A 27,145-nucleotide genomic window follows, 5' to 3' on the forward strand; every position below is an offset into this window, starting at 1 on the left:
GCCGCTTGTTAGAAATAAACTATTTCATGTATTCTTGTCATTCATTGTAGTTTAGATATTTAATGTTTAAGTGTATTTACTAAATATAAACCTTAATCTCCTAACCTACATCTGTTAAATAAAAGTTTCTTTCAGACATGACTTTAAAAAATGGATTATGATATACTTGAAATACAACGTAGGCTCGGCCAACTTGAGGCTTTTCAAAGGGTAAGTGATTATGGGTTGGGGTTAAATATTTTTTAAAACTATCGAATTTTAACAATTTAATTAAAAGAATTAATACTGCTTAGGCCATTATCCCCCAAAATTGCAAAGGTGATCATACATTCACGTAAACTTTTTTGTTTTCTATAATGCAGCGGTGTGGAGCCAAAGCCGCAAGAAAATCAAACGGCTCCACTTCACTGCTATAAAGGATACGTAAAAGAATAATTGAAATGAACACTTTTGACCGTTGAATTAGGGTTGAAAATCCCTCCAATTTTTGGACCGGAAGGGATTCTTACAAAAATCCGCCTAAAAAGGAAATTAATTAATCCGTGGATTCCGGATCCTTTTTTTTTCTCTCCTATTTCTTGTTTACACAGCGGCCAAAATTACTTTGTTAAAAATTGAAATATATATTCGGGCCAAAAAAAAAAACAAGTCGTAATTTTAGCCTAACAATTAACAATCCGAATCCGCTATTAAATTAACAGATTCGTATTCTGGATTCCAAAATTGTCCAAAAACTGGACGGATTCCGGATTCGGATTGCCAACCCTAGTTAGAATAATGCATTATTTTGATATACCAGTTGCTTCGAATATTATTCATGTATGTTATTGTTCTCTTCATGCAATGGACGTCCGTCCATACAGACATAGCCGAAATTAAAAGAAGCAAATTACCAAGATTATTTAAAATACGCCTCTCTTCCTCCTTTTGGATGAATGAACTGACTAATAAAAGAGTTCCATGTTAGAAAACTAAATTGACGACACTTTCCTATGTCATAAAATCCACGTATATTCTATATTCATTATTATTCAGGAACATGGCCACAGACTTAAATGGCAGGAATCCTGGGCCAAGGGTGAAAATGAAAGGCACGAAGCAAATATTTCAGAGCTCACACAAGAAATTGATAACCATAAGGTATCATTTTATTTGAAAGAACAACATTTTCCTATTTATTTTCATAAACACTGTATTTTTCAATATATATACCTATCATGTTTAAATAAACTATTGATGTTGATCACTTTAGAATAATATCACAAAGTTGTTGTTTTTTAACTTTTTTTCTCAAAAGCTAAACTTTTTTATTTGCAGAAAGCTTTTTTCAGCCTTTATTGTGATGTATTTCAGCTTAATATTTTATCATTAGGTAATTTTGAAAATAATTGTGAACAAAATCGACGCACTGCCCTTTAAGAAACAGCTAACAGATTTGGAACTAAAATGCCAGGTGATTTTTTATTCCGTTTTATGACCATTATGGACAGATTCTGACCTATGTACTTTTAACGAGTTTTAATGTAGATAATCTTTATCCTCAGTAGATTAGAAATTATCTAAATTCATTATAGCCGTCCACCTTATTCTTAAATAGCAGGTAGCCTCAAAGTGCCTGTCTCTTTTTTTTTAAGTTTTGGAGAAAAACTAACCCCACTCCCCTTATATTCAATTTAGGTATAAGAAGGGGGAAAAACGCCATATTATCAAGTAGCATCGCTATACAATTTTCAAAAATATTTTTACTTTTTAAATTTGTTCAGGCAAATGATGTTGCGAAAGAAAAGTTAGATGAAGTGAATAACAAATTGGAAACGTATTTCCATCTCATTCAAAATAAGGTAGCAAAGTTAGTTATGAAACTGAGAATTGTTTGTTTTTTACATTTTTAAATGAATTTTATGAGTAAAATTGTTGAGATCTGAAAACGTTCGTTTAAAAATCTTCCAAAGTAATAGCTTTAATATAAATTAAACTAGCGGCTTCGCCTTTAGCCTCTTGGGACTTTAATTTTTCAATTATCTCTATAACGAAGGGAGTAGCACCCAAAATAAAATTGCTGGTGTGTCATGTGACGACATTTTCCCCCCCTCCTTTAAATTCGTAAAATTAAACCAAGGTTGTTTGCAGTATAAACAAAACTTTAAATTTGAAAAAATATTGGAGGGGTTGGGGGGTTGGTTCACCCCCCATAAATATAGCTTAAAACCACCACAGGATCAGTAGGTCCAGTGGTTACTGAGACCTTAAGCTTCAGACAGACAGACAGATGGATAGACTTCAAGCTACTTTGTATTATAGATGGTTATAATAACTTTATTCAGATAAAAGATTGGGAATCGACTGCTAGGGAGTTAAAAGATTTGGACCTTTGTGTCAAGGTAATTCAAATGGTTTATTTAAACAGTCTCTTAATATATGCCTATCCTATCTTTTCATAAAGATTATCCATGTTTAGCTTACAATTTTATTGTTTTGTGTACCGTTGAGCTAACAAACCATACAAACAAACGAATCTTATCTCTTTATCTCAAAATCTGACCAAATTTGATAGCCAATGCACACTGGTCTGAAGGGGTCAAAAATTCAACGTTTCCTACCCATCAATTAAGACAAAAGTTGACCTGTCAGACTTCCAAACACATCCTAGGCTACCTTATTTTAAATAAAGAATTTGCCCTGAAAATAGGCAAAAAACGGCTAAACGGCTAAGCCGCCAGCTGTTAGCCGTTACCTTTCCAACTTTTTTCCTCATAAATGGACTCTCTGACCCCTAAAACCCCCAATGTGCCGTATTGGGCATCAAAATCGGCCAAAAAACGGCTGAAAACGAATTGTTGACTCAAAACTGCGTTTTCAGACCAGTGTGCAATGTAGTAAAAGGAAACCTGCAGGAGATACACGGCTCTAAATACTAAAAGATTACCATATGTAGACCAAATGCCCGAAATTTGAAGCCTTTTTCCAATAAAAAAATGTTATAGGCATCTTAAAATAATATTTTAGGAAGTTAAAATCTTTTAGACTTTTTAGACTTGTTTGAAGAGATTAAAAGTGTGCCTAATATTTTAAAGATTGAATGAAACATTTTAAGGTCATGACAAAGCGAATAGAGAAGGAAATTGATAGTCTAGTCTCTTCAATATCAAAAGTCAAAGCAGAACTCAAAACATTAAAGGATAACAATAATAGTTCTCTGCCAAATTCAATACAAAACTGTACACAACAAAGCAATACAGATTTTTCTGAAAGTATCAAAATAACAAACAATGGAAGTACCTCAAAGAACGAAAACAATGCATTTGATGATAATTCTTGTAATAATGTAAATACTAATGTCATTGATAATGATATTTGTCTCTTTCATGACAAAGATGAACTTAGTGATGTTTCCGAAGATAACGATGCTTCTAACAATTCCCTTTCCGAGATTTCTTCAGAAGAGATGTCTCCACCAGAAAATGAAAAGACAAAGGCACAAAGTGACACTGATTATGATACAGTGTCTGACGCTGATAATATCTTGGACTGCTTGATAGATGATGCTGTATCTAGTATATCGAAGAATGCTAAACATTCAGGCGATATTAGAAATAGTTTTTATACCACTGGAACTTCTTGGCAGACTAGGAAAATTATCAAAGCAGATTCTTTGAATTCAGGAAAAGAAAATGGCATGAAAGATACAGATAAATTCATTGATGTTTTACAAGGTGAAAAGGATGAATCCTCTAAGGCAGTGAAATGTACCACAGCAAATTCAACTACTACAGCCCAGTCAACTGCTACATTACAGTTAACTACTGCAGCCCAGTCAACAACAACTAAATCAATTCCCAAAACAAAAATAAAATATAGTAATTCTATTAGTTCAAATATTGTGCCAAAACCAGCAACCGTCCAACCAAAACAAATTACAACTGGAAACACTTCAACAGGCTCACAAAATATATCAACTCAAAAACTAGTTCCGTCCACAAGAGCATCTGTTACGTCCACACCAACTCCACCATTGTCAACTGTTAAATCGCCTCCATCTTCAACATTTGCTCAATTGCCTTTGATTTCATCTCCTGAGTTTGTTCAGTCACCACCTGTGCCACATTGTAGTGAAATAAGGTATTTCAAATTTTTTAGAAGAAACTCATTCTTTCTGTTCGATTATTTTCTTTGCAATCTTTAACTAAAAAGCTTTTTTAAATACAAGGAGTTTTATTATAGTACATGATCAATATCGAAGCTTTTCTATAATGAGGGTCGGTTCGTCCATACGTCCGCCTGTCCGCAACGGTTAGCTCTTTTCATTAATTTAGGAATGTTATAAATGTCCTATCGATTTCAAACTTTGCACGACGATTTCTACTCCGGTTAAGTACGAATAAGAAAGCATAGCAACTCTATAATCGTTACCAGAAAGTCCGTACGTCCATTTCAAACATGATGATCATTTAACATTTAACAACATTTTTTTTTTAATGTGATTTTCATATTCATCTGATTTTTTGAAAAATGATTCTTATGACAACAAGGTAAAGTATGTCCTTTTTTTGCATCCTATATTTACGCATTTTAGCAAGAACAATTTCGTTTAGACTTAGAAATTAATGTTCTGCTTATTTTGTTCTGGCACTCTACAAGGGTATTTGTTCTTTTGTTCTCCTTCTGATATATTTTAGAGCTTCGCTTTATGGATGTTGTCATTCTTGTTATTATAAAAATAAAGCGCTAAATCTTTCAATAATAATCATATTCTCATATTCATATATGGTTAGTTTTTAGTCATTTGGAATAGTTATTTCTTACTACTTCCCTTATTAATAAATTTTTTTTTTAAATCTTTTAAGATAAACTTTTAATTTAAATTTTTTTCATTTTATTACTATTTTTTCATGCCCTTGATTTCAGTCCATTTATACCTGTACCCGGAAACCAGTTATCTTTTCAGCAGCAGGTTCATATGTACACACAGATTATTCAAGCTCAGGTTATCTTATATTCACATTAGTATCAGGATGTTTGTTTACTTCTTTGTAATCACACTTATCGACGGTTGATGATGATTCAAATCTCGGCTCAACACTGCATCATAACTAAAAAAGTGAACATGGTTGCGGCTGTTTTCATGTAAGACATTAATAGTTAGATTAGGGGGAACACCTTGGTCCAAAATAGGCGTAACTCAAAACGCACAGTAAGGGCAAAGGTCGTGCAATCAATCAGTTGGTTACTTAACATCATGATACCCCGAGTGTTAAGGAAAATGAGTTATTTGCTCCCCTAATTATCTTTTGTAAAATATACTTGCAAAGTTTATCTTATTGTAAAAGATTAAAAATAAACATTAGCTCTAATTGATGTGTTATTAACATGACATATTTCTAATTTTTAGATTCATGGTCAGCAGAAAATATTACCCTGCACCGCCTATCCAGGTCCTATGCTGACAAGACAAGTGCTAGGCTCCTATCTACCTAACCACCACAATCCAACCCTAGTTGGCTTCAATTCTGGAGGAACAGTTCATTCTTCAGTACCTCAAGGAACTTCCATACTTTTCTTTTTGCATATTATTACGATTAATTAACTTTTTATGCCTTTTTGAAAAAAGGCGTAGGTATAGTTTTCACTTCTTCCAAGAATTTAAGAAAATACTGCTTTCGTCATTTTTAAGTCCCTTGTTTCAAAATAAGTTTTATGGCATATATTTAATTGATTTAAAAAGATATACAAATACCAGTGGCTCCGCCCCTAGTTGATGGGTTCTGTATTCAATGGGGAAAAAAGAAAGGGTTAAAAATAGCCTGAAACCATCATATCTCTAGACTAAAATCGAGAAATAAAAAAACTTTAAACTTTAGACAAAAAACTTTAAATACTACCTTATAGAATAGGATTTCTTTATATGCGCAAGTGAGGTAAAAATGTAAAGTATGGTAAATTCTTAAAGGTCCTACTCAGGTATATCCTCATCTTTACGCTGGCGTGCCCCTAACTCCATTTCCACATCCACTTGGTAACCCTCTCCAAGGAGCCTCTCCTCCAAATCCGGCGTTTCCTTATCCTGGACATTTTGCTCATTATGGCGGCGCCACTCAAACTGAACAGCCTGGGGATGATGATATCATTATTGCTACAATACCTCCGACGGTTAGTTCATTATCATTAATTTTAGGATTTAAATTTTTAAAATTCTTTTTCGTTATTACATGAGTGCCTAGATGTACTCCAAAAAATCCCCCCCCCCCCCTTCGTCTCCCCCCCCCCCACATCCCTTTTTAAAATAAATTGAATATATAAGGATAGTTTCGTGTGTTTTACTTATGATTATATTACATAGTAGCCCGCAGGGTTAGGGCCCTGTTAGGCATAAGGATAAGGATCTCTTTTACAGGGTAGCTTCTCATTGGTCCTGGGAAGGTTAAAACCACCCTGACAAGAGAAATCGCTCTCGAAAAAAAAACTCACAAAAAATTTATTTTAAAAAAATTGGGGGGTGGTACAAATATATTTTCGTTTTTTTTTAAATAAAAATAAAAATTTTGGTTATCGAATTTAACTTCTACCCCCTCCCCCCCCCCCCCCCCCCAATCCCAAGTGCGTTTCGCTAATATATAAATATATTTTAGTTTAAAGATCCTGGATCCGGAACAGATACTCAGCTAGTCGAGTCTATCAGAGTGCAAATGCCAATTTACTATAAGGATGGAAAGGTAACAGCAATTCTGTATTTAAAGGAGCTTTGTACGAATGAGAGCAAGTGATTATAAGCACCTTCCAGCAGTGATGTCAAGCCTATTTATGGTTTACATACTAGTAGAAGGTTTATGATAGATATATTTTTAGTAAATGAACGAAAAATTTATATTTCGGCCACAGTCCCAGCCTATACTAATAACAAAATTAAATCGGAGAAAACCTATTCGCATTTTCAGCTGTCGTTGGGGGGCAACACATAGTAAAATTGACGACCTCTACAAATGCCCCCAAAATATTATTTTAGATTTTTTTCGCTTGTTGGTTATACCTGCCACAGTCATATAAAAAATTAACAATGTTCAGAGATATTTTGAGATATTAAATAATCATAAAAAGACAAAACTCAACTAAAAAAAGCTTTATAAGGAAACATAAATATATTGTGAGATCTCCATAATACATCAAACTATAAACCCAACAAACAATTAAGAGAAAGCGCCCTCCTGATATGTAGGTTATGTGACTTTTATTTGCACATAGTCTTTCTGAGTCTTATAAAGGTTTCGTGATGACGTATTTTATTATCCATTTATAGTTAGTTTGACTTTTTAAAGGCCTTTGATAATCAGTTAATGGTTCTTCTTGGTTATCTAGGACATTACTTGTTAGCGAATGTTTATAAATAAAATAACGGCAAAAATATAATTTAATGGTATGAAATAACTTCAAAAAATCATTCATTTTGATTAAAATTGTGCTGTTTACTTTATCACAAAAGTATGCTTTTGTGCTCAAGCATTCTAACTATAGTAGCAACTCGGTTTACATTTGCAAATAATTTTCTTTATATAACCGTGTAAGAACTTAATTTCTATTTAAATTCATTTACTATATTGCCAAAAGCCTTGAATATTCGCTAAAAGGATGCCTGACATCAATGCTGGAATTTGCTTTGAATCACTTTTTTCAATCACTCATAGTTTTTAACACTCATATATTTCAAATACTTAAAATCCATTTAAAAGCATTACGTTATGCAGAGAGTAAAATCAATAGATCTTTGGCATGCCCTATTTAAGAGTAACCTAAATTTTCGCAAGGTCCTTTTTAAGAAATTTTGCTCCCATGGAATGTCAATTTTGGGTTAAAGATTTGGAGCATTTCTTAATCAGAAAATATGTTGTTTATGTTCTTATCAAATCTTGTCATTATCGAAATATTACATTTCAGATCTTTAGGGTTTAAAAATCTAAGCTAATTTAAAAGAAATAAAAGAAAGTAGCTATTGTGTTGCTTTTATCATTTTTGTTAAGGAAAAGCTAGTTGCCACGAATATAACAGATACAAGGTTGGATGATGGAAGAACAAAGATGACCATTAACGTACCCAGGTATAATAGCATAAAATTTGATTACAGGACAAGAAATGTTATTGTCCATGCACAAAATTGGAAATAGTTATGCGTTTACGAGATTAGTATATCTATTATGAAAAATAGCATAAGAACCTGCGTTGAATATGAAGTTTTTGATACATATTTGGTTTTTATTTGGCAAATGAAAACATAATGTTTTAGATTTTACGAGAAAGAAGTTGTAAGTAAGCTTAGCATGATGAATATGGTTTGCCTCACAACAATTGAATTTACTGAATCGGACATAACTCATGGAGATAGACAAGGTTAGTGAGAATTTAAAACATTTACAGTAGGTTCGACTGTCCACAACTAATAGCTCATAACTGTCATAATCGTCCTATCGTCTTAAAACTTTGCCTGTAACATTAAGAAACAATTTCTAAAGCGTAGCAGCTCTTTAGGTAATCATTATCAGAAAATTTCGTATATCTATTTTTAACCAGATTTTTTAAAAGCTTTATTGAAAACATTATTAACATTAAGACTGGTTAGTAAATTATCGGAGTTTATTCGTTACAAGTATTATTTTAAAGTATCTCTTTACTTTATAGTGATGGTTGTTTCTTTTACTGGAAACCGTGCTCAAATAAGACAGGTGAACTATTTATTTCTTTCAAATATTGCTTATTATATTTAAATGATTTTTATTAAAATCTAATCATTGTGCTGTATTAACATGTTAAGCCATGCCACTTTCATAGATAGTTAAGTTCGCTAATTACCTCTTAAGGGCGGGATTTTAAGAGATCATCTAGAGAATCCAGAGCATCATCCGCATGTAATGGGATCCGATACCCTAACACCCAAGGATATTAGGTTAAGAAACATCCAACAGACATGAACCCTTTGATTGTATGACCTTTGTATGAGAAGTCCTAACTGTGCATGGTCATTAGTTGAGCCTGTTTATTGGCCAAGGCATACCCCTATATACTATTTATGTCGCGCACCTGACATAGCAGCAGAAGGAGCCATTTTTAACGTCTTTAGTTATAACGCGGTGTCGGGCCAAGATTTGAAACTATTACCATCCCGACGACGAGCGTATGCGCTACGTGTTGAGCCACGGTCGCTAGTTTAGTTTGCTTGTTTTATAAAATCAAAAATATTTTTTTGTTCAGGCTTTTCTGACTTTCCACTCCGGCATTGTTGAAGAATACAACAGATATTTGCCCAAATAGACAGAAATGCCTGCTAGTGCTCAAATATTAATCTTATATTTTTCATTTTGATATGCGTGGAAAGCTGTCTATCATGCGATGCAATAAATAACTTTCAATATGGCTTCGAAACCGTTTAACCGTTCTAAGCCACACTGGAAAAAAATGCATCTTAACGTATTATGGACAATTCTTCACAAATAGCTAAATAAAAATCATCAAATTATTGTTAGTTTTGTTAGGCCGGGACTTTCGTCCACTCGGTCCTTAATTGTTTGTTGTATAAATTGAATGCTTTTGTACCGATTAACAAAAATTCAAAATAACAATGTCATACCTAGGTAATTTTGTGCTTTTGTTTGGAAAATTTATTTAAAGAAAAAGAAAAAATTATATGATACTGGTTTTATGGCTTTTAAAGTGATTAAAAGTGATTAATTTTGTGTGATAGAAATAGCATTTTTATAATATTTTTTTAAGAGAAAGAAAACAAATTTTTCTACGAACTGTTAAATCATTGCCTCGAGTAATAATACCTGATACAAAATATCTATTTTCTAAATGTTTATCTTTTTTTAATTGCTTTTTTATATTTTTCTATGTCTAACTTAAATGGATCATATAAAGTAAAATTGTAACAATGTCGTCGCATTTGGACAATTAAAATTAATTTGTGCTTTTAAAACTACATTGCTTTGAGCTTATTTAAGGGATAGTTGCACGAAGTGCATGAAACGAGTTGGGGTACTTTTATAAGTAAACCTTTAAATGATTTTTTAAAAATTTATATGACATATATATCGCTTAGCCATGAAGATATTTAAAATAAAATCAAGCTTTTACCTGGCAGTTTTTGCGTTACTTCCAAAAATGTCTACTTTCGTGTCTATTTCAGTCTTGATATCTTTAAAACTATTTGGTAGAAATTTGAAATTTTTTAAGCATATGCCCTACAAATAGAGTTTCAACCATTATACAGGAAAAATAAGTGGTTCACTAAATTCAATTACAAATGCATTTCGTGCAACTACCCCACTAGAAATTTAGTTTTGTTAAAATATATGTAATGTATGTACATAAAGTAAAATATATAGTGTTTTTTTAATATCTTTATGCATCCCCAGGACTTAAAAATCTTCATTTTACCACTCCCATCGCCCAAGAAGAAAGCTCTCTGCTAATGGTTGTAGATAATATGAGGATATTATATGTCAGGAGAAAAATTGTCGTCAATTTAGGTTGCATTTTCCCCTCTCATTTATGGTTGGCCTTTTACTCCGCAGGAAACGGGAGGATAAGGTAAATAGGGTGTATGGGGGAGATCGTTAATTTAGCCCGCTACAAAGTTCACTTTTTTCATAAAATATTTTCTATTAAATCCATTCGTATGCTAGAGATGTAACCGATAGAATAAGCAACAAAAAATAATTTAAGTTAAGGGGAAGTTTTGTGGAGAAGAATTTGACCAGCTGTCTTGTGTTTTGGCGCGAAATTTCTATTGTTACTCGGTCGTTCCGTTACTCCCGCTTCCCGTTATTCGCCGAAATAAACGTTAAACAATCCGACATATGGATTGCGTTGAATTAAGCTCCTAAAGTAACAGGATGTCTGTTCAGTATGTGTGAATATTTTGTATGTACGTGTTTTGTTCTGCTAAAAATCGTAAACGGCTTTGGACCGCAAATTACAGGAATTGTTTTAGGCTTTTCTATCATAAAATTCAAATCTTGGGGAGGATTTAGGCTATTTTGAGGGGAAAATCTAATACCAGGACCACAGCTCTCGATTTTATTTAGTATCCATATTTAATTAAGCGAGTAAATTTAAAGTTCGGCCTTCGTTCATATAAAATATAAAGTTACGTTTAGCTATTATCGTTAATCGTTAATTTAGGTCTATTAGAAATGGTTTATCGATTTCAAACTTGATTCCTGTAGATGACAATTATGTACTTGAAAGCGTAGTAATTCTAAATAATGTTCGTTAATATTTAACCGTCGCTTTTGGATGTTGTCATCCTTATTTTATGTATGATAAAGTTTTGTCGTAACTATTTTTGGTTTTAACAAAATTAATATTTTAAATCTGACGTCGTCGGTTTAACCAACATTGGAATTAAGTTAAGAAATAAATAATTCGAGTTTCAGCTCTTTTAGGGCTACTTTTGTATTTTCTTGAGTTGTCATACCCCCAATCTGACAATTCTCTATACTAAATTAATAGTTTGTCCGCTAAGATATCATACACGTTTGGACCATATGTATCAAAATCTGTAAGTATTGGTCATATGTTATTTTGTCAGAATAGGGGGGGGGGGGGGGTAGATATACCACACTTTTCTGGGATCTTGCTGAGTCAAGTATCAACTGTTGGGAATATCAAAGGATGACTCCATGCAAAATTTGAGCCGGATCCGGCCAAAACCGGCCGTGAATTTTATAAAAAAACCGGTTTTTTCCGGTTTTTATGGGGTATCTGTAAATCGATTCAGCTGGAGCAAAACCGGTTGGAGGTACAAAAAATTTTACTTCACATTAAATTTAGCCAATGCAATTGTCTACAAAAATGTACTTCATCATCAACTTGATTGGACAACTCTTTCCCCTCCTAAATGTCCATTAAAACCTCGGAAACGGCAAAAATGAGCCGACCAGCAATTTTTGACGGCGCGCAGTGTCGTCGTGCTTCATCCAATCTGAGAATTTTTTTTTCTTAGACCTCACAAATAACCAGACTTAGGTCGGGCGAAAGGTCCCGTGAGATTATCTCAAACCTAATTGGTTCAGAGAATTTTTTTTTATTTACTGAAATGCTTGATTGATTTAAGTTTTTTATTTTATGGAAGCTTAACTATGACGTCATAAATCCCAGGATAAATTGGTAAAATGACGCGCAAAGCGCGGAGAATTTTTTTGTAGTTTTTATGAAATACAAATACATTAATGATCACTAATACTAATCATACATTACAGAAAAACGTACAATAACGTATGCTGAAATGTTCATATTGTACACAAAAATCAATAACGAACAAAAACGTACCAAAAAACCTAAAAGTGGTGTTCAATATGAACATATTGAACATAACGTACATAGTGGTCACCCTGAAAATGATATGCTTTTACTTCACGAACACATTCTCTTTTTTATCCTACTTTGGTAATACCCCCCCCCTAGATATACCACACTTTTCTGGGATCTTGCTGAGTCAAGTATCAACTGTTGGGAATATCAAAGGATGACTCCATGCAAAATTTGAGCCGGATCCGGCCAAAACCGGCCGTGAATTTTATAAAAAACCGGTTTTTTCCGGTTTTTAGGGGGTATCTGTAAATCGATTCAGCTGGAGCAAAACCGGTTGGAGGTACAAAAAATTTTACTTCACATGAAATTTAGCCAATGCAATTGCCTACAAAAATGTACTTCATCATCAACTTGATTGGACAACTCTTTCCCCTCCTAAATGTCCATTAAAACCTCGGAAACGGCAAAAATCGCCAAAAATCAAGCCTTCGGCGGCAAATAACGGCTAAACGGTCAGCCGGAGGCGAATGAAACATAAATAAAGAAATGTCCGCCTCATAAAGTTGTTCAACATCAAAGAGATGCTTGTAGTCTCTAAAACGACTCCTTCCCCTCCTTTAAGGGGAAAAACTGAAAAAACGCGATTTTCAAAAGTATGCCCACTTCGTGGGTGTGGGGGGCACTGAACCCGTCACCCCAGGGTCACCAAATATAAAGTCTAGGCGGCCCACAATGCTGAATTTTCACCAAGTGAAAGTCTTGTGTCATTATCTCTTATGAGAAAAAAGTTATTAATTAATTAAAATTTCAAATTGTGATTTTTTGATGGATTTCTTTGATGAAATGACAGGCTGGTCAATTTTTAGGCCATTTTTTGCGGTTTTTGGCCTGCCACGCCCAAACGGTTTGAGATAATCTCACGGGACCTTTTGCCCGACCTAAGTCTGGTTATTTGTGAGGTCTAAGAAAAAAAATCAGACTTACGCAAAAGATTATAATTATAATCTTTACACAGAAAAATGGCACGAGGTGAGGGTTTGAGGGGGCAAAATGAGCCGACCAGCAATTTTTGACGGCGCGCAGTGTCGTCGTGCTTCATCCAATCTGAGAATTTTTTTTTCTTAGACCTCACAAATAACCAGACTTAGGTCGGGCGAAAGGTCCCGTGAGATTATCTCAAACCGTTTGGGCGTGGCGGGCCGAAAACAGCAAAAAATGGCCTAAAAATTGACCAGCCTGTCATTTCATCAAAGAAATCCATCAAAAAATCACAATTTGAAATTTTAATTAATTAATAACTTTTTTCTCATAAGAGATAATGACACAAGACTTTCACTTGGTGAAAATTCAGCATTGTGGGCCGCCTAGACTTTATATTTGGTGACCCTGGGGTGACGGGTTCAGTGCCCCCCACACCCACGAAGTGGGCATACTTTTGAAAATCGCGTTTTTTCAGTTTTTCCCCTTAAAGGAGGGGAAGGAGTCGTTTTAGAGACTACAAGCATCTCTTTGATGTTGAACAACTTTTTGAGGCGGACATTTCTTTATTTATGTTTCATTCGCCTCCGGCTGACCGTTTAGCCGTTATTTGCCGCCGAAGGCTTGATTTTTGGCGATTTTTGCCGTTTCCGAGGTTTTAATGGACATTTAGGAGGGGAAAGAGTTGTCCAATCAAGTTGATGATGAAGTACATTTTTGTAGGCAATTGCATTGGCTAAATTTCATGTGAAGTAAAATTTTTTGTACCTCCAACCGGTTTTGCTCCAGCTGAATCGATTTACAGATACCCCCTAAAAACCGGAAAAAATCGGTTTTTTATAAAATTCACGGCCGGTTTTGGCCGTATCCGGCTCAAATTTTGCATGGAGTCATCCTTTGATATTCCCAACAGTTGATACTTGACTCAGCAAGATCCCAGAAAAGTGTGGTATATCTAGGGGGGGGGTATTACCAAAGTAGGATAAAAAAGAGAATGTGTTCGTGAAGTAAAAGCATATCATTTTCAGGGTGACCACTATGTATGTTATGTTCAATATGTTCATATTGAACACCACTTTTAGGTTTTTTGGTACGTTTTTGTTCGTTATTGATTTTTGTGTACAATATGAACATTTCAGCATACGTTATTGTACGTTTTTCTGTAATGTATGATTAGTATTAGTGATCATTAATGTATTTGTATTTCATAAAAACTACAAAAAAATTCTCCGCGCTTTGCGCGTCATTTTACCAATTTATCCTGGGATTTATGACGTCATAGTTAAGCTTCCATAAAATAAAAAACTTAAATCAATCAAGCATTTCAGTAAATAAAAAAAAATTCTCTGAACCAATTAGGTACAAACCTTATCAGGACATATGCAAAGTTAAACTTTAAAAGAGTATGATATTTGTTCATCAGTTAGCAAGATCATTTTTAGTTGATAGTTATGTTTTCTTGTACTTAGGTATAGGAATGAGATACTACTTTCTATAATACAAAGTAGAACGATGTCTGTCTATCTATCCGTCTTTCTTAAGATCTTGGTAACCGCTGAACCAATTGGGTTCTATTCTTCAGGTAATATACCTACTGGTCCTGTTGTGGTTTTAGGCAAAGAATCCCCCCCCTCCAAAAAATTTCTTTTTCTTTTTGTAAAATATAACAAGTAGGTGAGGTGGGGAAACTCCCTTTTAAAAAAAACTCAATACCTCTTTTGACGATGCCCCTAGAATATAGCTTAAACCCATCACAGGACCAGTAGGTATATTCCCTGAAGAGTAGAGCCAAATCGGTTTAGTGGTTACTGAGATCTTAAGCTTCAGACAGACAGACAGACAGACATCGTACTACTTTGTATTATAGATGTACTAGCGGCTTCGCCCCTAGCCTCTAGGGGCTTTGCCCCAAGAGGTTTGATCAAACCAATTTTTCGTATTTTAGATTTAAAATAAAAAAGAAAAAAAAATTTTTTTTTTTTTGGGGGGGGGGGTATTTTTCATTTTTGGGGGTTAGGGGTGTCCCACCCCCCAAGAAAATAGTTAAAAACCTTCCCGGGAACTATGAGAAGCTACCCTGTAAAGGAGAACCCGATCGGTTCAGCGGTTAGCGAGATCCTTCGCTACAAACAAACAGACAAACACACAAATACACAAACACACAGACAGACATCGTTCTACTTTGTATTATAGATATGTGTTTTATGGTACGTTATTGTACGTTATTTTAAAAAAAGGTACGTTATTGTGTTCATTGTAACTTTTTTGTAGTACGTTATTTTCAATATTAATATAAAAAATGCGGTGGTCGCCCTGCATTTTGTTATTTTATAGCTACTTTTTTATGGCGCTATATCCGGACAAGAGCAGTTGGACCCAGAGTTGTTTAAAAATGTTTTATTAAGAAAACACTGAAAGTTTGGAATCTGTCTGTCAAGACCAAGATAATAACAGTTTAATCCTGTTACCTGATTGATATGATGATGAATGGAATACCAAATAAATATTCAAATCGACCCAATCCGTCCCAATCTCTGACGATGGCATTGCTGTATTATATCGAGGACAGTGTATTGCATATTCTATGGGGGAAGTGGCAATGTGAAGTACGGTTAAGATTTGGAAGGCGATATTGAGAGATATGCGAGTAAGACGAGATTCTTATATTAATCTGATTAGCTGAAAGGAAACGGGGAGGGAGTCTTCAAAAACATAAAAGTATCATTTAAAGTTTTCATTGATATGTTCTTTTAATCTTGAAACTCCCTAACAAATTAAAATTTGGAAGCTGTATTCTATGTTCCATATTGAAAATTTTGTTTCGTTAGGTATCTTTTTAATGTTCTTGCCATTGATGATTCGGTTCGATGCTTTAGGAAAGCTTCACTTAGGTCCTGTGAGGGTTTCATGCTATTTTGTTTTCTGATTTAAGTCTTGGGATGGGTTTATGCTATTTTTTCTGTCCCTTCGAATATAGATACCGTAGATGCTAGGAGCGTAGCCACTTGATGTTTCTTGTAATAACAAAATAAAAATATTTGTGAATTAAAGAGAATAAAGAGTACTATGCATGAACGAGAGCACCTTTCAGCAGTGATACTAAATATTTTTTGGGAATATACAAGGGTTATGTTATATTTAGTTAAACTAACTAAAAATAATCAAGTTTCACCATGGTTTTCTAAGAATAAAACTTTAAATGTTAAGCATTTTTTGATGAAATATCATCAAATGTTCTGTTGAGTTCAAAGGTTCAATTAAAATAACACGCCAAAACATATTACGAAAGTACACCAATAACACTGCACTGTTAACAATATTACAAGTTACCATCCCTTTTCCTAAATTCACATTTTTATTGAAACAGTTTACTTTTGTTTTACAGCAGTTTGAACTCAACATAACATTTGATGAAATATAACCAAAAAATGAATATCACCTCTAATTTTTTTCATATAAAACCATGGTGAAACTTATTTTTTTTTAAATTGATACACTTATTTAAATATAACCCTAATATATTCACACAAAAAAAAATTTAGAATCACTGCTGGAAGGTACTTAGAATCACTTGCTCTCGTTCGTGCATACTCCTCATTAGTATAGTACTTATTATTGATTTACATGAATGTACCCTAAAATGATACTTTTTATTTTTAATATGTTGATAAAATTGTAGTCATGGACCTAAGTAGTCATATAATAAATATAATATATTGGCTACATTAATTTTGTTTGTTTAATTTTATTTCCATATCTCCATTGTAATCGAGATATGATAATCTGTATTAAAGTTAAAACGGATGCGGATTATGATTAATCTCAGTGGATTTCGGTTTCGGAGTTGTGTTGCTAAAATTGAAACACATGCGGATTCGGACTGCCATCCCTACAATATTATAAATAGTTATTTGATTGCAATGTTTTTAGACAAAAGTTTTAAGACATTCAAAATGGACGAAGAAATGATTGATAAACACAACATCTTGGAAGTAAGTCTTAAGCAAAGCACCATTGCACTGTTTTTGCGAAAATAAATTGTTTCAATATAATAATATGTTTGATATGTAATAGTTCGATGAATGACTATATGCCTAAGTAATAGGATGTTTGGTTATGCAATTTTGCATAACTTTGCTAATTGACGGATATTGGAAAATGAATTTTAATTGATCTATTAATCATTGGATATATGTGTATCTGTCAGGGATCTAAAGGAATAAGACAATGGCCGTTGAATAGATTTACACATCCCATTGATGATGCACAAAACTACCCCTTATATATTTACTAAGGTCCTTAAAGTTGATAAGCCAACGAATATGAAAATGTTAATCTAGTGAAATTTTGTGTATCGCCTTTTTAACTGTAAGTATGATAAATAACAATTCCAGTTTGGCTTCGAAACCGATAAATATCCGCTGGATTAGAGTTGGTATACACAATTTTCTACAAATAGTAAATTAAAGAAGTAGTATAACTCTCCTCTACCGTTATTTTTCGATGTCCAGTCCTAATAATTGGATATGGATAAAGTCAAGAAAATTAACAAAATGGGAGAAGTTTTTAAGCTCAATATTTATGAAAACAGATTTGACAAAAAATAATCCATAATTTAGCAAATCAAGCTGGAGGTGTCCAAATTGAAAGGAAACGGCAGCAGCATACTCAATGAACATGGATCTGTTGAACTGAGAGCTAAAGGTCTGGCCAATTTACTCAGGTACAGTTTTTGTCCAGCTTCTGATGTAATAAAGGGTCATCCGCTTTGAATGGGATGGGATACCATATTCTAACGGATACTATAGGATATTAGGATTAGTAACATTCAACAGACAGAAACAACCAACCCTTTGCACGATTTTCTCTGGAAGTTTTTACTGTTGTGCAGTTGCATGGTTATGAGTTGCAACTGTTTATGGGCCAAGGCATTCGCTATAAATGCCACGCGCTAAACATAGCAGCAGAATGTCTCTAGTATGAGGCGTTGTGGTGCAGATTAAAACCCGACAGCAAGCAGGCACGCTATTATTTACGCTAAAGCAACAAGAGTAAACGCGATCATGTGAAATATCTAAGTTTCGTCTCAAAGAGTCAAAACTGCATTTATAACTACACAGTCGTTGAAAATTGTGGATAATATTGCTTTAATTTCTAACGTGTGACACTGACGCTTATTGGGAGAACAGGGGAATACATTGGCCCACAAACAGGTACAAATCATTAACATGCCAACTTTGCGGATTTTTTTAGTATTTTGTTAAATTCAATTTAGAAGTTTACTGAGCATTTGATCAATTTCCAGGAAGAATAATTAAAGTTTAATGTAGTGGTTTATATTCTGTGTGATTGACCCTGCTTAAAGGAGAAGGAAAAAAATAAAGAATATCTAGGAGGTGGGAAGGGGGGGGGGAAGGTAAAAAGGAAAAAATAAGCAGTCCTGAAAATATTTTTTCCATACTCCAAACAAGGAAATAATATGGGGGAGGGAGGATGAATAAAATAAAGAGTACCTACTGAAAACATTTTTCCATTTTTTCCCCTCCTAAAGGAAAAAAAATAGTAGGAGGAAAAAAATGAAATATTTTTCAGCAGGGGCAAAAAAAATCTTTTGCAGAAAAGACACCCCTGGTTTAGTGACAAAAAATCATCAATTAATTCTCTCCTACATTATTTACTGTTTTATCATAAACTTTAGGTATACTTTATACATTTATTCTTCATTTATGAAAAGCAATTATAAAATTGTATTTGTGCCTTTTTGACTAAAGTAAAGTATTTGACAAAGACAATATATATAGTTCTCTATTTGTGTTGTATAAACTTAGATACATGTTATTTTTACATACAGGTTTTATGATAAACACCTTAGAGTTGGCAAGGCGGATATTTCTGATCTGCAGGTATAATATCTAAATATTTCCCGTTAAAATTTTGTTTAATTGATACGTGATCAAAAAGTGGCAAGCATAATCACATAAGAAGTGTTTATCGGGGGCAGCATAATTAAGTACTTAAATGAGCAATAAACAACTATAAAGTTTTTTTTCTCTTTACCTTTCCTACAAAAGGTATAGTGGCTGCGGCCTAGAAACTAGGCGAGGGTGAGGAAATCTTAAACCACCCCGTGACTTATATAAAGCTTTCTAAAAATTACAACCAATTTTGTCCAGTATTACCCGAAATCTTAAGTTTCAGACATAAATATATTATAGGATTCGGAACATTCTGCGTAGCTCGCAAAAAAATTTTCAGCCAAAAAGTCGACCCTCCTTCCCCCCAAAAATTGTTTTTTAAAACTTTTTTTTTTAATCTAAATTTAATATAGGCCTCTAGGGGCGTATCCGCTGGTATGTAATACAAAGTGTTCAGTTTTTTGGATATTGTCATCCTTATTTGTTAAGGAGCATATCTGCAGCCTTCTCCAGGTGTATGCTGAAGAAGCATATGATTACAAAGCAGGGGTGTATATTCTGCAAATTTGACCCTGCTAAGGGGGTGGGGGGGTAAATAAAGAATAAAAATATTTGGTTGGTGGGAAAAATGTGAAAATTAAGTGAACTGAAAGCATTTTTTCCATTTTTCTCCCCTCTTTGGTGGAAATAAAATGAACCTTGTGCACAGGGTGGGGAAAAACCCAGGTTTTTTTTTTTTAAAGCCCAACCCAACACGTAAAAACCATTAAAACCCTGGGTTTTTATGGGTTTCTTGGGGTTTTATTGGGTTTTTTCATTTAGGAGTCAAATACATTTGATATATTGATGAAATGTTAATGATTATGTTGTTGTAGGTAAAAGGTAAGCAAGATTTCACAATAAACAAGATAGATAATGAAGAAAGCTGGCATTCCGATCAATTATAAACTAGGGTTGGGCCGGATATCCGGCCGGATAGTTTCAATATCCGGTATCCGGATATCTGGTGAAGCCGGATATCCGGTGTGGCCGGATATCCGGCCCAACCCTATTATAAACCCTTATTAGCAATGGTGCACAAAATATTCTATTAAGGGGGAGGGGAAGTTAAAAGCTTCAAAACATGGAACCTACTCCTCTATTCTTAAGCTGTCAACACCCTCCCGTCCCTCCCAGAAATTATTAAGGTCTTTTCCTTTTTACATCCCCTTAATAAAACCCTCTGCACGCCACTGTAACTATTTCCTTTCATAAATTGTTATGTTTTAGTTTAAAAAATCAATTATGATTATGTAATTTACACAATTTATATATTATCAATTTAGTAGCAAAGCGTTTTCTGAAATTAAGTTTTGAGAGCAAGTAATTTCATAAACATTTGAACAATAAGTAAAGTACATAGAGCATCATTTATATAATTACTTCATATTTTTTTATGTTTTTCAGGTAAAATTTGCTTTAAAATGTTATTAGATCCTAGTCTTTGAGTAAATAGAGGTTTAATTTGTAAATTTTAAAGTAAAATTTCAATGTTTTTTTCAAAAACCCAAAAAACCTTGGGTTTTTTCAATGGGTTTAAAAAAAACCCTGGGTGGTCTTTTTGTATGCCCACCCTGCTTGTGCAGAATATACACGCCTGTTGACAGACGAAGATTCAAAATTGGGATTATATTTCTGTCTGGATTCTGGCTTCCTACTCATCCAGCTAGCCACGCTCAGGTACTTGAACATTTTTTTTTACCATTACCTCGTAATTGCGGGATCCTCATTCAGTGATCATCTAGAGATTCCAGAGCATCATCCACTTGTAATGGAATGCAATACTCTAACACCCAAGGATATTAGGTTAAGTGACATCTAACTTTCTTCTGGCCTAACAACTCCTGACAGAAAATGTACAAGAAATTGCACCTATTTCTTAAAATAGCAATCAGATGGGCTAACCCAACGCATTGATAAGGTTACCGCAAGGTTTTCGCCTCTGTACGGTTTAGGAGCTTGGATTATATAATATTATTAGCAGCTTGCCGGAGCCGGGAGCAGCAACATTTTTGGTGGAGCCGGAGCCGTATTTTTCGTTAAAAACAGCTCCGGCTCCAGATTAGCTAAAAATGATTTTTTAAAAATAATATTATAATTTGGCAACGGTCTATTTCTATATAATAAACTGAAAAACTATTGTTACTTAAAAAATAGACACACTTCAATAGCTTCAATCAAATAAAAGCAAAATATTTTATATTATTTATTTTATTTTATCAAATTCAATAATGATCAAAAATTGATATATTAGTTTAAGGTAGGAGCCGGAGCTGGAGCCGGAGCCGCATCAAAATTATACGGCTCCGAAACGCTGATTATTAGGTTCGGTTCGGAATACTAATGGAATCCTAAATTCTACCTACTCAAAAACAATTTAATAATCATTATTTGTTTTGTTTTCAGTTTTGTGCCAGTTCATGTTAAGTGTCGTTGTATTGAAAGCTTCAACCTACTCTTTGGACACAAGGAATTAAGGTAGGATATTGTATTTGTGTAGTTAGAAAATGTACTCCTTCTCCAAAATAGATAAGTCCATGTCTAGACAGCAGCGGTTAGCACGATGCTTCGATATATTATAGGATTGACCAATAAAGGGGGGGGGGAGGCATTCTATTTTAAGACTAAAACAGGACTAGAAAGTTAAAATTTAATAATTTTCATTTATGACAAACTTTAGAAAAAAATTCCATATTTTCACTTGACACTTTTTTTAAGTTGAGAAGTCGCATTTTTAAAGTAGTAATAACATTTTAGGAAGAAAAATAAGTGTGTCTCAAATGATTCAAAATTGTCTAATTTGGTGAAAAAAGTCATAAAAAAGGTAGAGATATCGGTTTCTCTTGCTACCTTCTCTCCATATCTTAACACTAACAAATAAAATACCTACTGTTTAAGAATAGTCGCAAAAATATGGGATAAAGTTTGATGCAGATCTATTCTAGAATTGTGACGTTTATATTACATTATCTCTAGGTCTGGAAGAGCAAAGATCCTACGTGATTGCAAGGCTTACTTGAAGCCTCTGGCACTAAGCCTTGCTGATTTAGGAGATTATAAATGTCAGGAAAGTGTCCTGGAAACCCTTTGCAGGTATCCTATCCTATTAAATAAAGTAGTAAGGTTTTTGTTTTGTTCAGAGCTTAATATTTCAATAACTGCTGAACTGATTGAGTTCTACTTATTAGAGAAGACACAGAATAAACCCTAGTACAATAATAAAGCAGGTTTTTTGTACCTTTCCTCAAAGTGCCTATCGAGTACTGAACCTCCAACCCCCTGCGGGTCTTCCAAGTACCTTTTTTAACTAACGGACTTAACCATAAATTCCCCCCCCCCCCACACACTTAATTTAATAATTTTAATATTTTTCTAATGAGGGTTTGGGGGATCTGTTCTCGACCAGGCACTTATTTGAAGGAAACTGTCGGTTTGTTTTGTTGTAAAAAACAAGTTCTCTAAGAAATGGATGGTCCGATTGGGCCAGTACTAGGAAGAGTTAAGACTTGGAAGAATTTCTTACCCAGCACCTATTAAAAAGGTCTTACAATCAACTATGCGCTGACGACGTTTTAATTAGACTGTGATACGTTCTTATTTATATTTTAGACTTGTCAAGTATGATACAAGTATTGCCGCTCTATTGCCACAAGAAACGCAGCCCATTTTTAATTGTATTGTGAGAGGCGGAGATTTTGATAATCTGGCCAGGAACTTTCTTATCAAGTATAATGATCTACAGGTAAATATATTTTATTTATAATTAGCGGACTCGCCTCAAGTCGCATCGCCCTCCTCGCATTTATATTAAGTTCTAAAAAAGGTTGGGGGAAAGTGATTTTTTTCTTTGGATTATTTCTTGCAGGAGGGGGGGGGGGGGATAAATAGCCTAAAACTTGCTCTGTACTATATCTAAACTCATGGTAGTTATTGAACAAAACCAGTCCCATAAGGTCCTATTTTATCGTATCTCTGAATACAATCTTGCTAATTAAGTACATGATTACACAGTACACACCAACTATTGATATCGCACAAATTACATTGCATTGCAGCAGTTGAACGTCTTTAGATATGACGCGGTTCGTGCCGGTAATCGAAACCAGAAACCACAACCCATCCGAATATAAACGGATGCGCTACGTGTGTTATGTCGCGGATGCTATGCTTATCTTTTAGGATGTTGTCACCATTAATGATTTTTTATTATTTACTTGACAGGGTACTTCAAGACTGGTCTACTCGTATGCCGCAGAAAGTGTTAGAATGGCTGAATCAGTTCTCAACAAACCCAATGAATTTCCAGGCATAATTTCTTAAATTTATTAATTCAAGCAAGGATGCTATATATTAATATGTTATTATGTCATATATGCCTTTCTAACACAATTTATCTTTCAACGGCTGGCCACGGCGCGTTTTTTGGTACAATTTTCTTCCTTTCGTCATACCAGTGATTGCCTGCTATACATCGATACAGCAAAGATCCACATTATTGAATCAGAAAAAAAAATTAAATATCATTTTAATAAGATTATGATAATTGTTAGAATTTTGGGTGGATATCTCTGTGAAATCTAGATTTATTTCTTGGTATTATATTTCAATGGTAAGTCTATCCTCTTAAAAAAAAAGTAGTAAGGTTTTTTTTGTTTTTAGCCTAAGATTTCATTAACCACAAACTGCATGATTTCTCCATTTTATAGAAGATTCGGTATTATACCCCTCACCCCGACATAACTGTGAACTCTGGCCCTAGCCTGCCTATCCACGGGTGCTCGGCCCCCTAGCCTATAACCTAACCTAACCTTATTGTAAAAAAAATTTTGTTCTCTACTGGAGTCTTAGTTCTGCCTATTTTTATCGGTAATTGTTTTTTTTTTGTTACAAGAATTAAAATAATATTTTTAACCTGTACATAAAGACAAGTGAATCCGCCTGGAAGTTTGAGAGGATAGAGGCAGAGGATGTATGTTCGGTGTCAGCACAGATTTGTAACAACAAGATAAAGCTTGCATTTAAGTGCAAAGGTAACATATCTTATTCATATCTTAAAACAATCATGATTTTTATGTATTTTTTTTAAAAAGACATCTAATTTTCACTTCTTCCACCAATTAAAAAAAATTAAATGCTTTCTCATTTGTATGGCCTTTAGGACATCTATTCTATGGTCCGCAAAAAGTATATCAAAGAATATATATACATAGATTTCAATATGGAGAAAACAAAGTAGGGTAGTAAAAGGGTAGTTGGATGGGATGTAAAGAATTAAGAGCAACAACTAGGGGAAAAAAAGAAGGGGAGAAAAAGGAGGAGGGGAAAATTTATGTCCTTGAATTACACAGGGTGGTTTGTGTCTTTGCATTCTTTATTTTAAATTACGACATTTCTTTGAGTATGCTCCTTAATTGCCTCCTAATTTAACATAAAACGGGGGGGGGGGGTCATATATAATATTAAAGGGGGATCCATAACAGAGCTAGAAGAATAGTTTTAATTTTGGATTTTAAGTTTTAGGAAATTATTTCTAAATAGTTTAATGGGTTTTTATGTTCTTACATGAAAGAATACCAAGACCAGTAGAAAGCCTACGGAAAGGACTATCAGGTCCTAAAAGGACATTATCCTAGGACTTTTAGAAGTTGGCCGAAATTGACCGCAAAAAGTTACCGATATTTCCCCACCACCGGGGGAAATATCGGTAATTTTTTTCAACCTAAAAAAAATCGATGAAAAAGGGCCAAACGGCCAGTCGAACATAAATAATCATAATTAGTATAGGTTATAGGGATTATCCACAAAAAGTTTCATAATGATCGGACTATTCCTTCTAAGTTAAAAATGAATTTTTTTGAAAGACGCGAATTTTCGATTTTTTTTTTCGAAATTTTTTTTTTTTTAAACTTAAAATTAATATAAGAAAAAAACGTATTTTATTACTTTTTAGGCCTGATCCTAAAAAAGCTCACATTGAACTATAGATTTAGCCCAAAAAACATGAAAATTGATTAAAAATTGACCTCAAAAATTGAATTTGAAGCAAAAGTGTCATCTTTGCAAAAAATCTTGACTACATTTTAACCTTAAAAAAATCGATGAAAAAAGGCCAAACGACCAAACAAGCGTAATAAATCATAATTAGTATAGGTGATTGGGATTAACCACAAAAAAATTCATAAAGATCGGACTATTCCTCCTATGTCAAAAATATTTTTTTTTCAAAGGACCAGAAATATTGATTTTTTCCTCGCAAAATTTTGATTAAAAAAATAAAATTAATTTTTTTTTTGTTTTTTATCTGTTCTATTCATTTTTAGGCCTAATTCTTAAAAAGTCCATTTGGAATAATAGATTTGACAAAAGAAAACATGAAAACATGACCTTAAAAGTTGAATTTTAATTTCTTTTGAAATTACCGATTTTTCCCCCGGCGCCAACTTTGGTCATTTTTGAAAAAAATATTAACCCGATTTTAAAGCTCTCAACGGATTTGGAAAAAGCGGGCAATTTCTAGTTCAAAAAGTTTTTCAGATCAGCTCTAGGTCTTACCAATTTTTGTGTAGGTCGATCTTTACACACCTACTAAAAAAATTTTGGAAAAAAAAATTTTCGTCCGACTTTGAGACCCAATAAGTACCCTTAATATTCATCTCACAAAAAAATCATTTTATACTTTTTTGTAGGCAATTTAATAAGGAACAAATTTGTTTTTATGTTTTTTTCTGTCATTTGAAAGGAACATGGAGAAAAAGGTCATTTAATGAAGGTAGGTCGAAATTACCGAGAATAGCCCCTTACCGAAACTTCCCCCCCCTTACCCTAATATTTTTTCAATTCTAAAAGGCATTAGTATTCATGAAATTAATCTTGTTAAAAATATTTTCTAAGTCGGACAGACATATTATACTTAGTTTATGAGTATCTGCACTACATTACTAAAGAAATAAAAGTAACAAAATATTTTCCTGTGATCGTGAGTAACTGAAAAGATAAATTACAAACAGATGAAAACTTTAATTTTACTTTAGAGCAAGAGTATGTGATCTTGTTTAGAAATGAAACAAAGATTATTGATTTAATGAAAGGTAAAATAAATAGAAAATTCTTAAAAACAATCTATAGGATGTCTGTCTGTGTGTTTGTATATTAAAATCTCGTTACTCGCTGGACTGAAATGGATCTCCTTTACAGTGAAGCCTTTTGTAGGTACAGGGAAGGTTAATGACTATTTTAGGGAGCATCCCGGAATAAAACCTTCGAAAAAATATGGGTGTTTAGTGCTCAACCGGCCACGTTTGGGAAAGCACCGGCTACTCTATTACAAGTCTTACTTGAATACCTATAATTTAAAAGGACTCTCCACAGAAAAATCAACTTTGGATTTTTGAAAATCTAACCTGAAACTATTATTCTCTGTTCAATTTTAGGCATTTTTTGTTTTTGTGGCATCGCGATCGAAGCCCTTTGAAAATTTTGTCCGCCGCCTATTTGTACTGCCGCTATAACAATATATACTACACTTTCCTCCACTCAATATATGTTCGCCGCTAAAGAACATTTGCTCCATTGCAACCGGCCGCTCTACGATTTATCCTCTTCCTTGACTGGACAATCCTGCCGCCTCCATTTTGTGTTCGCCTCCGCCAAATATAACCATCTTTTGCCGCAGTTGCCGCATTCATCGCCCTTCTCCGCCGCTACTCCGCTATACATTGCGTACGTAGCTATACACAACACCCCCAGCCTCCATTTAATTTCTGAACAAGGGAGAGGGGAGCATGTATTAAAAAGCGACGTACAGCGGAGTAGCGGCGGAGAAGGGCGATGAATGCGGCAACGGCGGCAAAAAAAGAAGCTAAAAATCACTAAAGCAGCACAAATTAAATGGCGGGAGGATTCACTTAAAGGAGGTA

General features: G+C 33.9%; 2 protein-coding genes across 5 annotated transcripts in view; both read left to right on the top strand.

The window, feature by feature from the left end:
• Positions 1 to 128: 128 nt before the first annotated feature.
• LOC145318862 (uncharacterized) lies at positions 129 to 10,378 on the top strand. 2 transcript variants are annotated; one of them, XR_013879560.1, is made up of 15 exons: positions 129 to 210; positions 1,036 to 1,140; positions 1,373 to 1,453; positions 1,764 to 1,841; positions 2,325 to 2,381; positions 3,095 to 4,119; positions 4,906 to 4,984; positions 5,390 to 5,537; positions 5,945 to 6,147; positions 6,627 to 6,710; positions 8,010 to 8,086; positions 8,273 to 8,376; positions 8,665 to 8,708; positions 9,235 to 10,017; positions 10,313 to 10,378. XR_013879560.1 is itself a non-coding variant. In XM_080160528.1 (14 exons), the coding sequence occupies exons 1-14, from the start codon at positions 151 to 153 to the stop codon at positions 9,292 to 9,294; spliced, it is 2,205 nt and encodes a 734-aa protein (XP_080016654.1). In that variant the 5' UTR covers positions 129 to 150; the 3' UTR covers positions 9,295 to 10,378. The 2 variants fall into 2 exon arrangements, 1 of the variants encoding a protein (XP_080016654.1); XM_080160528.1 differs by having other exon boundaries at positions 9,235 to 10,378.
• Positions 10,379 to 16,384: 6,006 nt separating this feature from the next.
• The window catches only part of LOC145318891 (uncharacterized), a 40,019-nt gene continuing 29,258 nt past the window's right edge, over positions 16,385 to 27,145 (top strand). For 2 of the 3 annotated variants that reach the window (XM_080160570.1, XM_080160586.1), the window contains exons 1-12: positions 16,385 to 17,267; positions 17,895 to 17,998; positions 19,127 to 19,178; positions 19,680 to 19,734; positions 20,834 to 20,909; positions 21,636 to 21,707; positions 22,206 to 22,322; positions 22,839 to 22,971; positions 23,451 to 23,535; positions 23,780 to 23,838; positions 24,154 to 24,259; positions 26,261 to 26,317. In XM_080160570.1, the coding sequence (XP_080016696.1) occupies positions 17,079 to 17,267; positions 17,895 to 17,998; positions 19,127 to 19,178; positions 19,680 to 19,734; positions 20,834 to 20,909; positions 21,636 to 21,707; positions 22,206 to 22,322; positions 22,839 to 22,971; positions 23,451 to 23,535; positions 23,780 to 23,838; positions 24,154 to 24,259; positions 26,261 to 26,317 (1,105 nt within the window). In that variant the 5' untranslated portion in view covers positions 16,385 to 17,078. The remainder of the gene's footprint in view (positions 17,268 to 17,894; positions 17,999 to 19,126; positions 19,179 to 19,679; positions 19,735 to 20,833; positions 20,910 to 21,635; positions 21,708 to 22,205; positions 22,323 to 22,838; positions 22,972 to 23,450; positions 23,536 to 23,779; positions 23,839 to 24,153; positions 24,260 to 26,260; positions 26,318 to 27,145) is intronic. The other variant, XM_080160577.1, reaches the window with a different exon arrangement.

This window comes from Acartia tonsa, chromosome 1 (assembly GCF_053477335.1).
Source record: "Acartia tonsa isolate MP-2025a chromosome 1, ASM5347733v1, whole genome shotgun sequence".
NCBI lineage: Eukaryota > Metazoa > Arthropoda > Copepoda > Calanoida > Acartiidae > Acartia > Acartia tonsa.

Coding starts and splice junctions, on each gene's coding strand:
- LOC145318862 (XM_080160528.1), top strand. CDS start 151: ATGGATTATGATATACTTGAAATACAACGTAGGCTCGGCCAACTTGAG. Junction 211..1,035: donor AACTTGAGGCTTTTCAAAGG/GTAAGTGATTAT, acceptor ATTATTATTCAG/GAACATGGCCACAGACTTAA. Junction 2,382..3,094: donor ATTTGGACCTTTGTGTCAAG/GTAATTCAAATG, acceptor AAACATTTTAAG/GTCATGACAAAGCGAATAGA.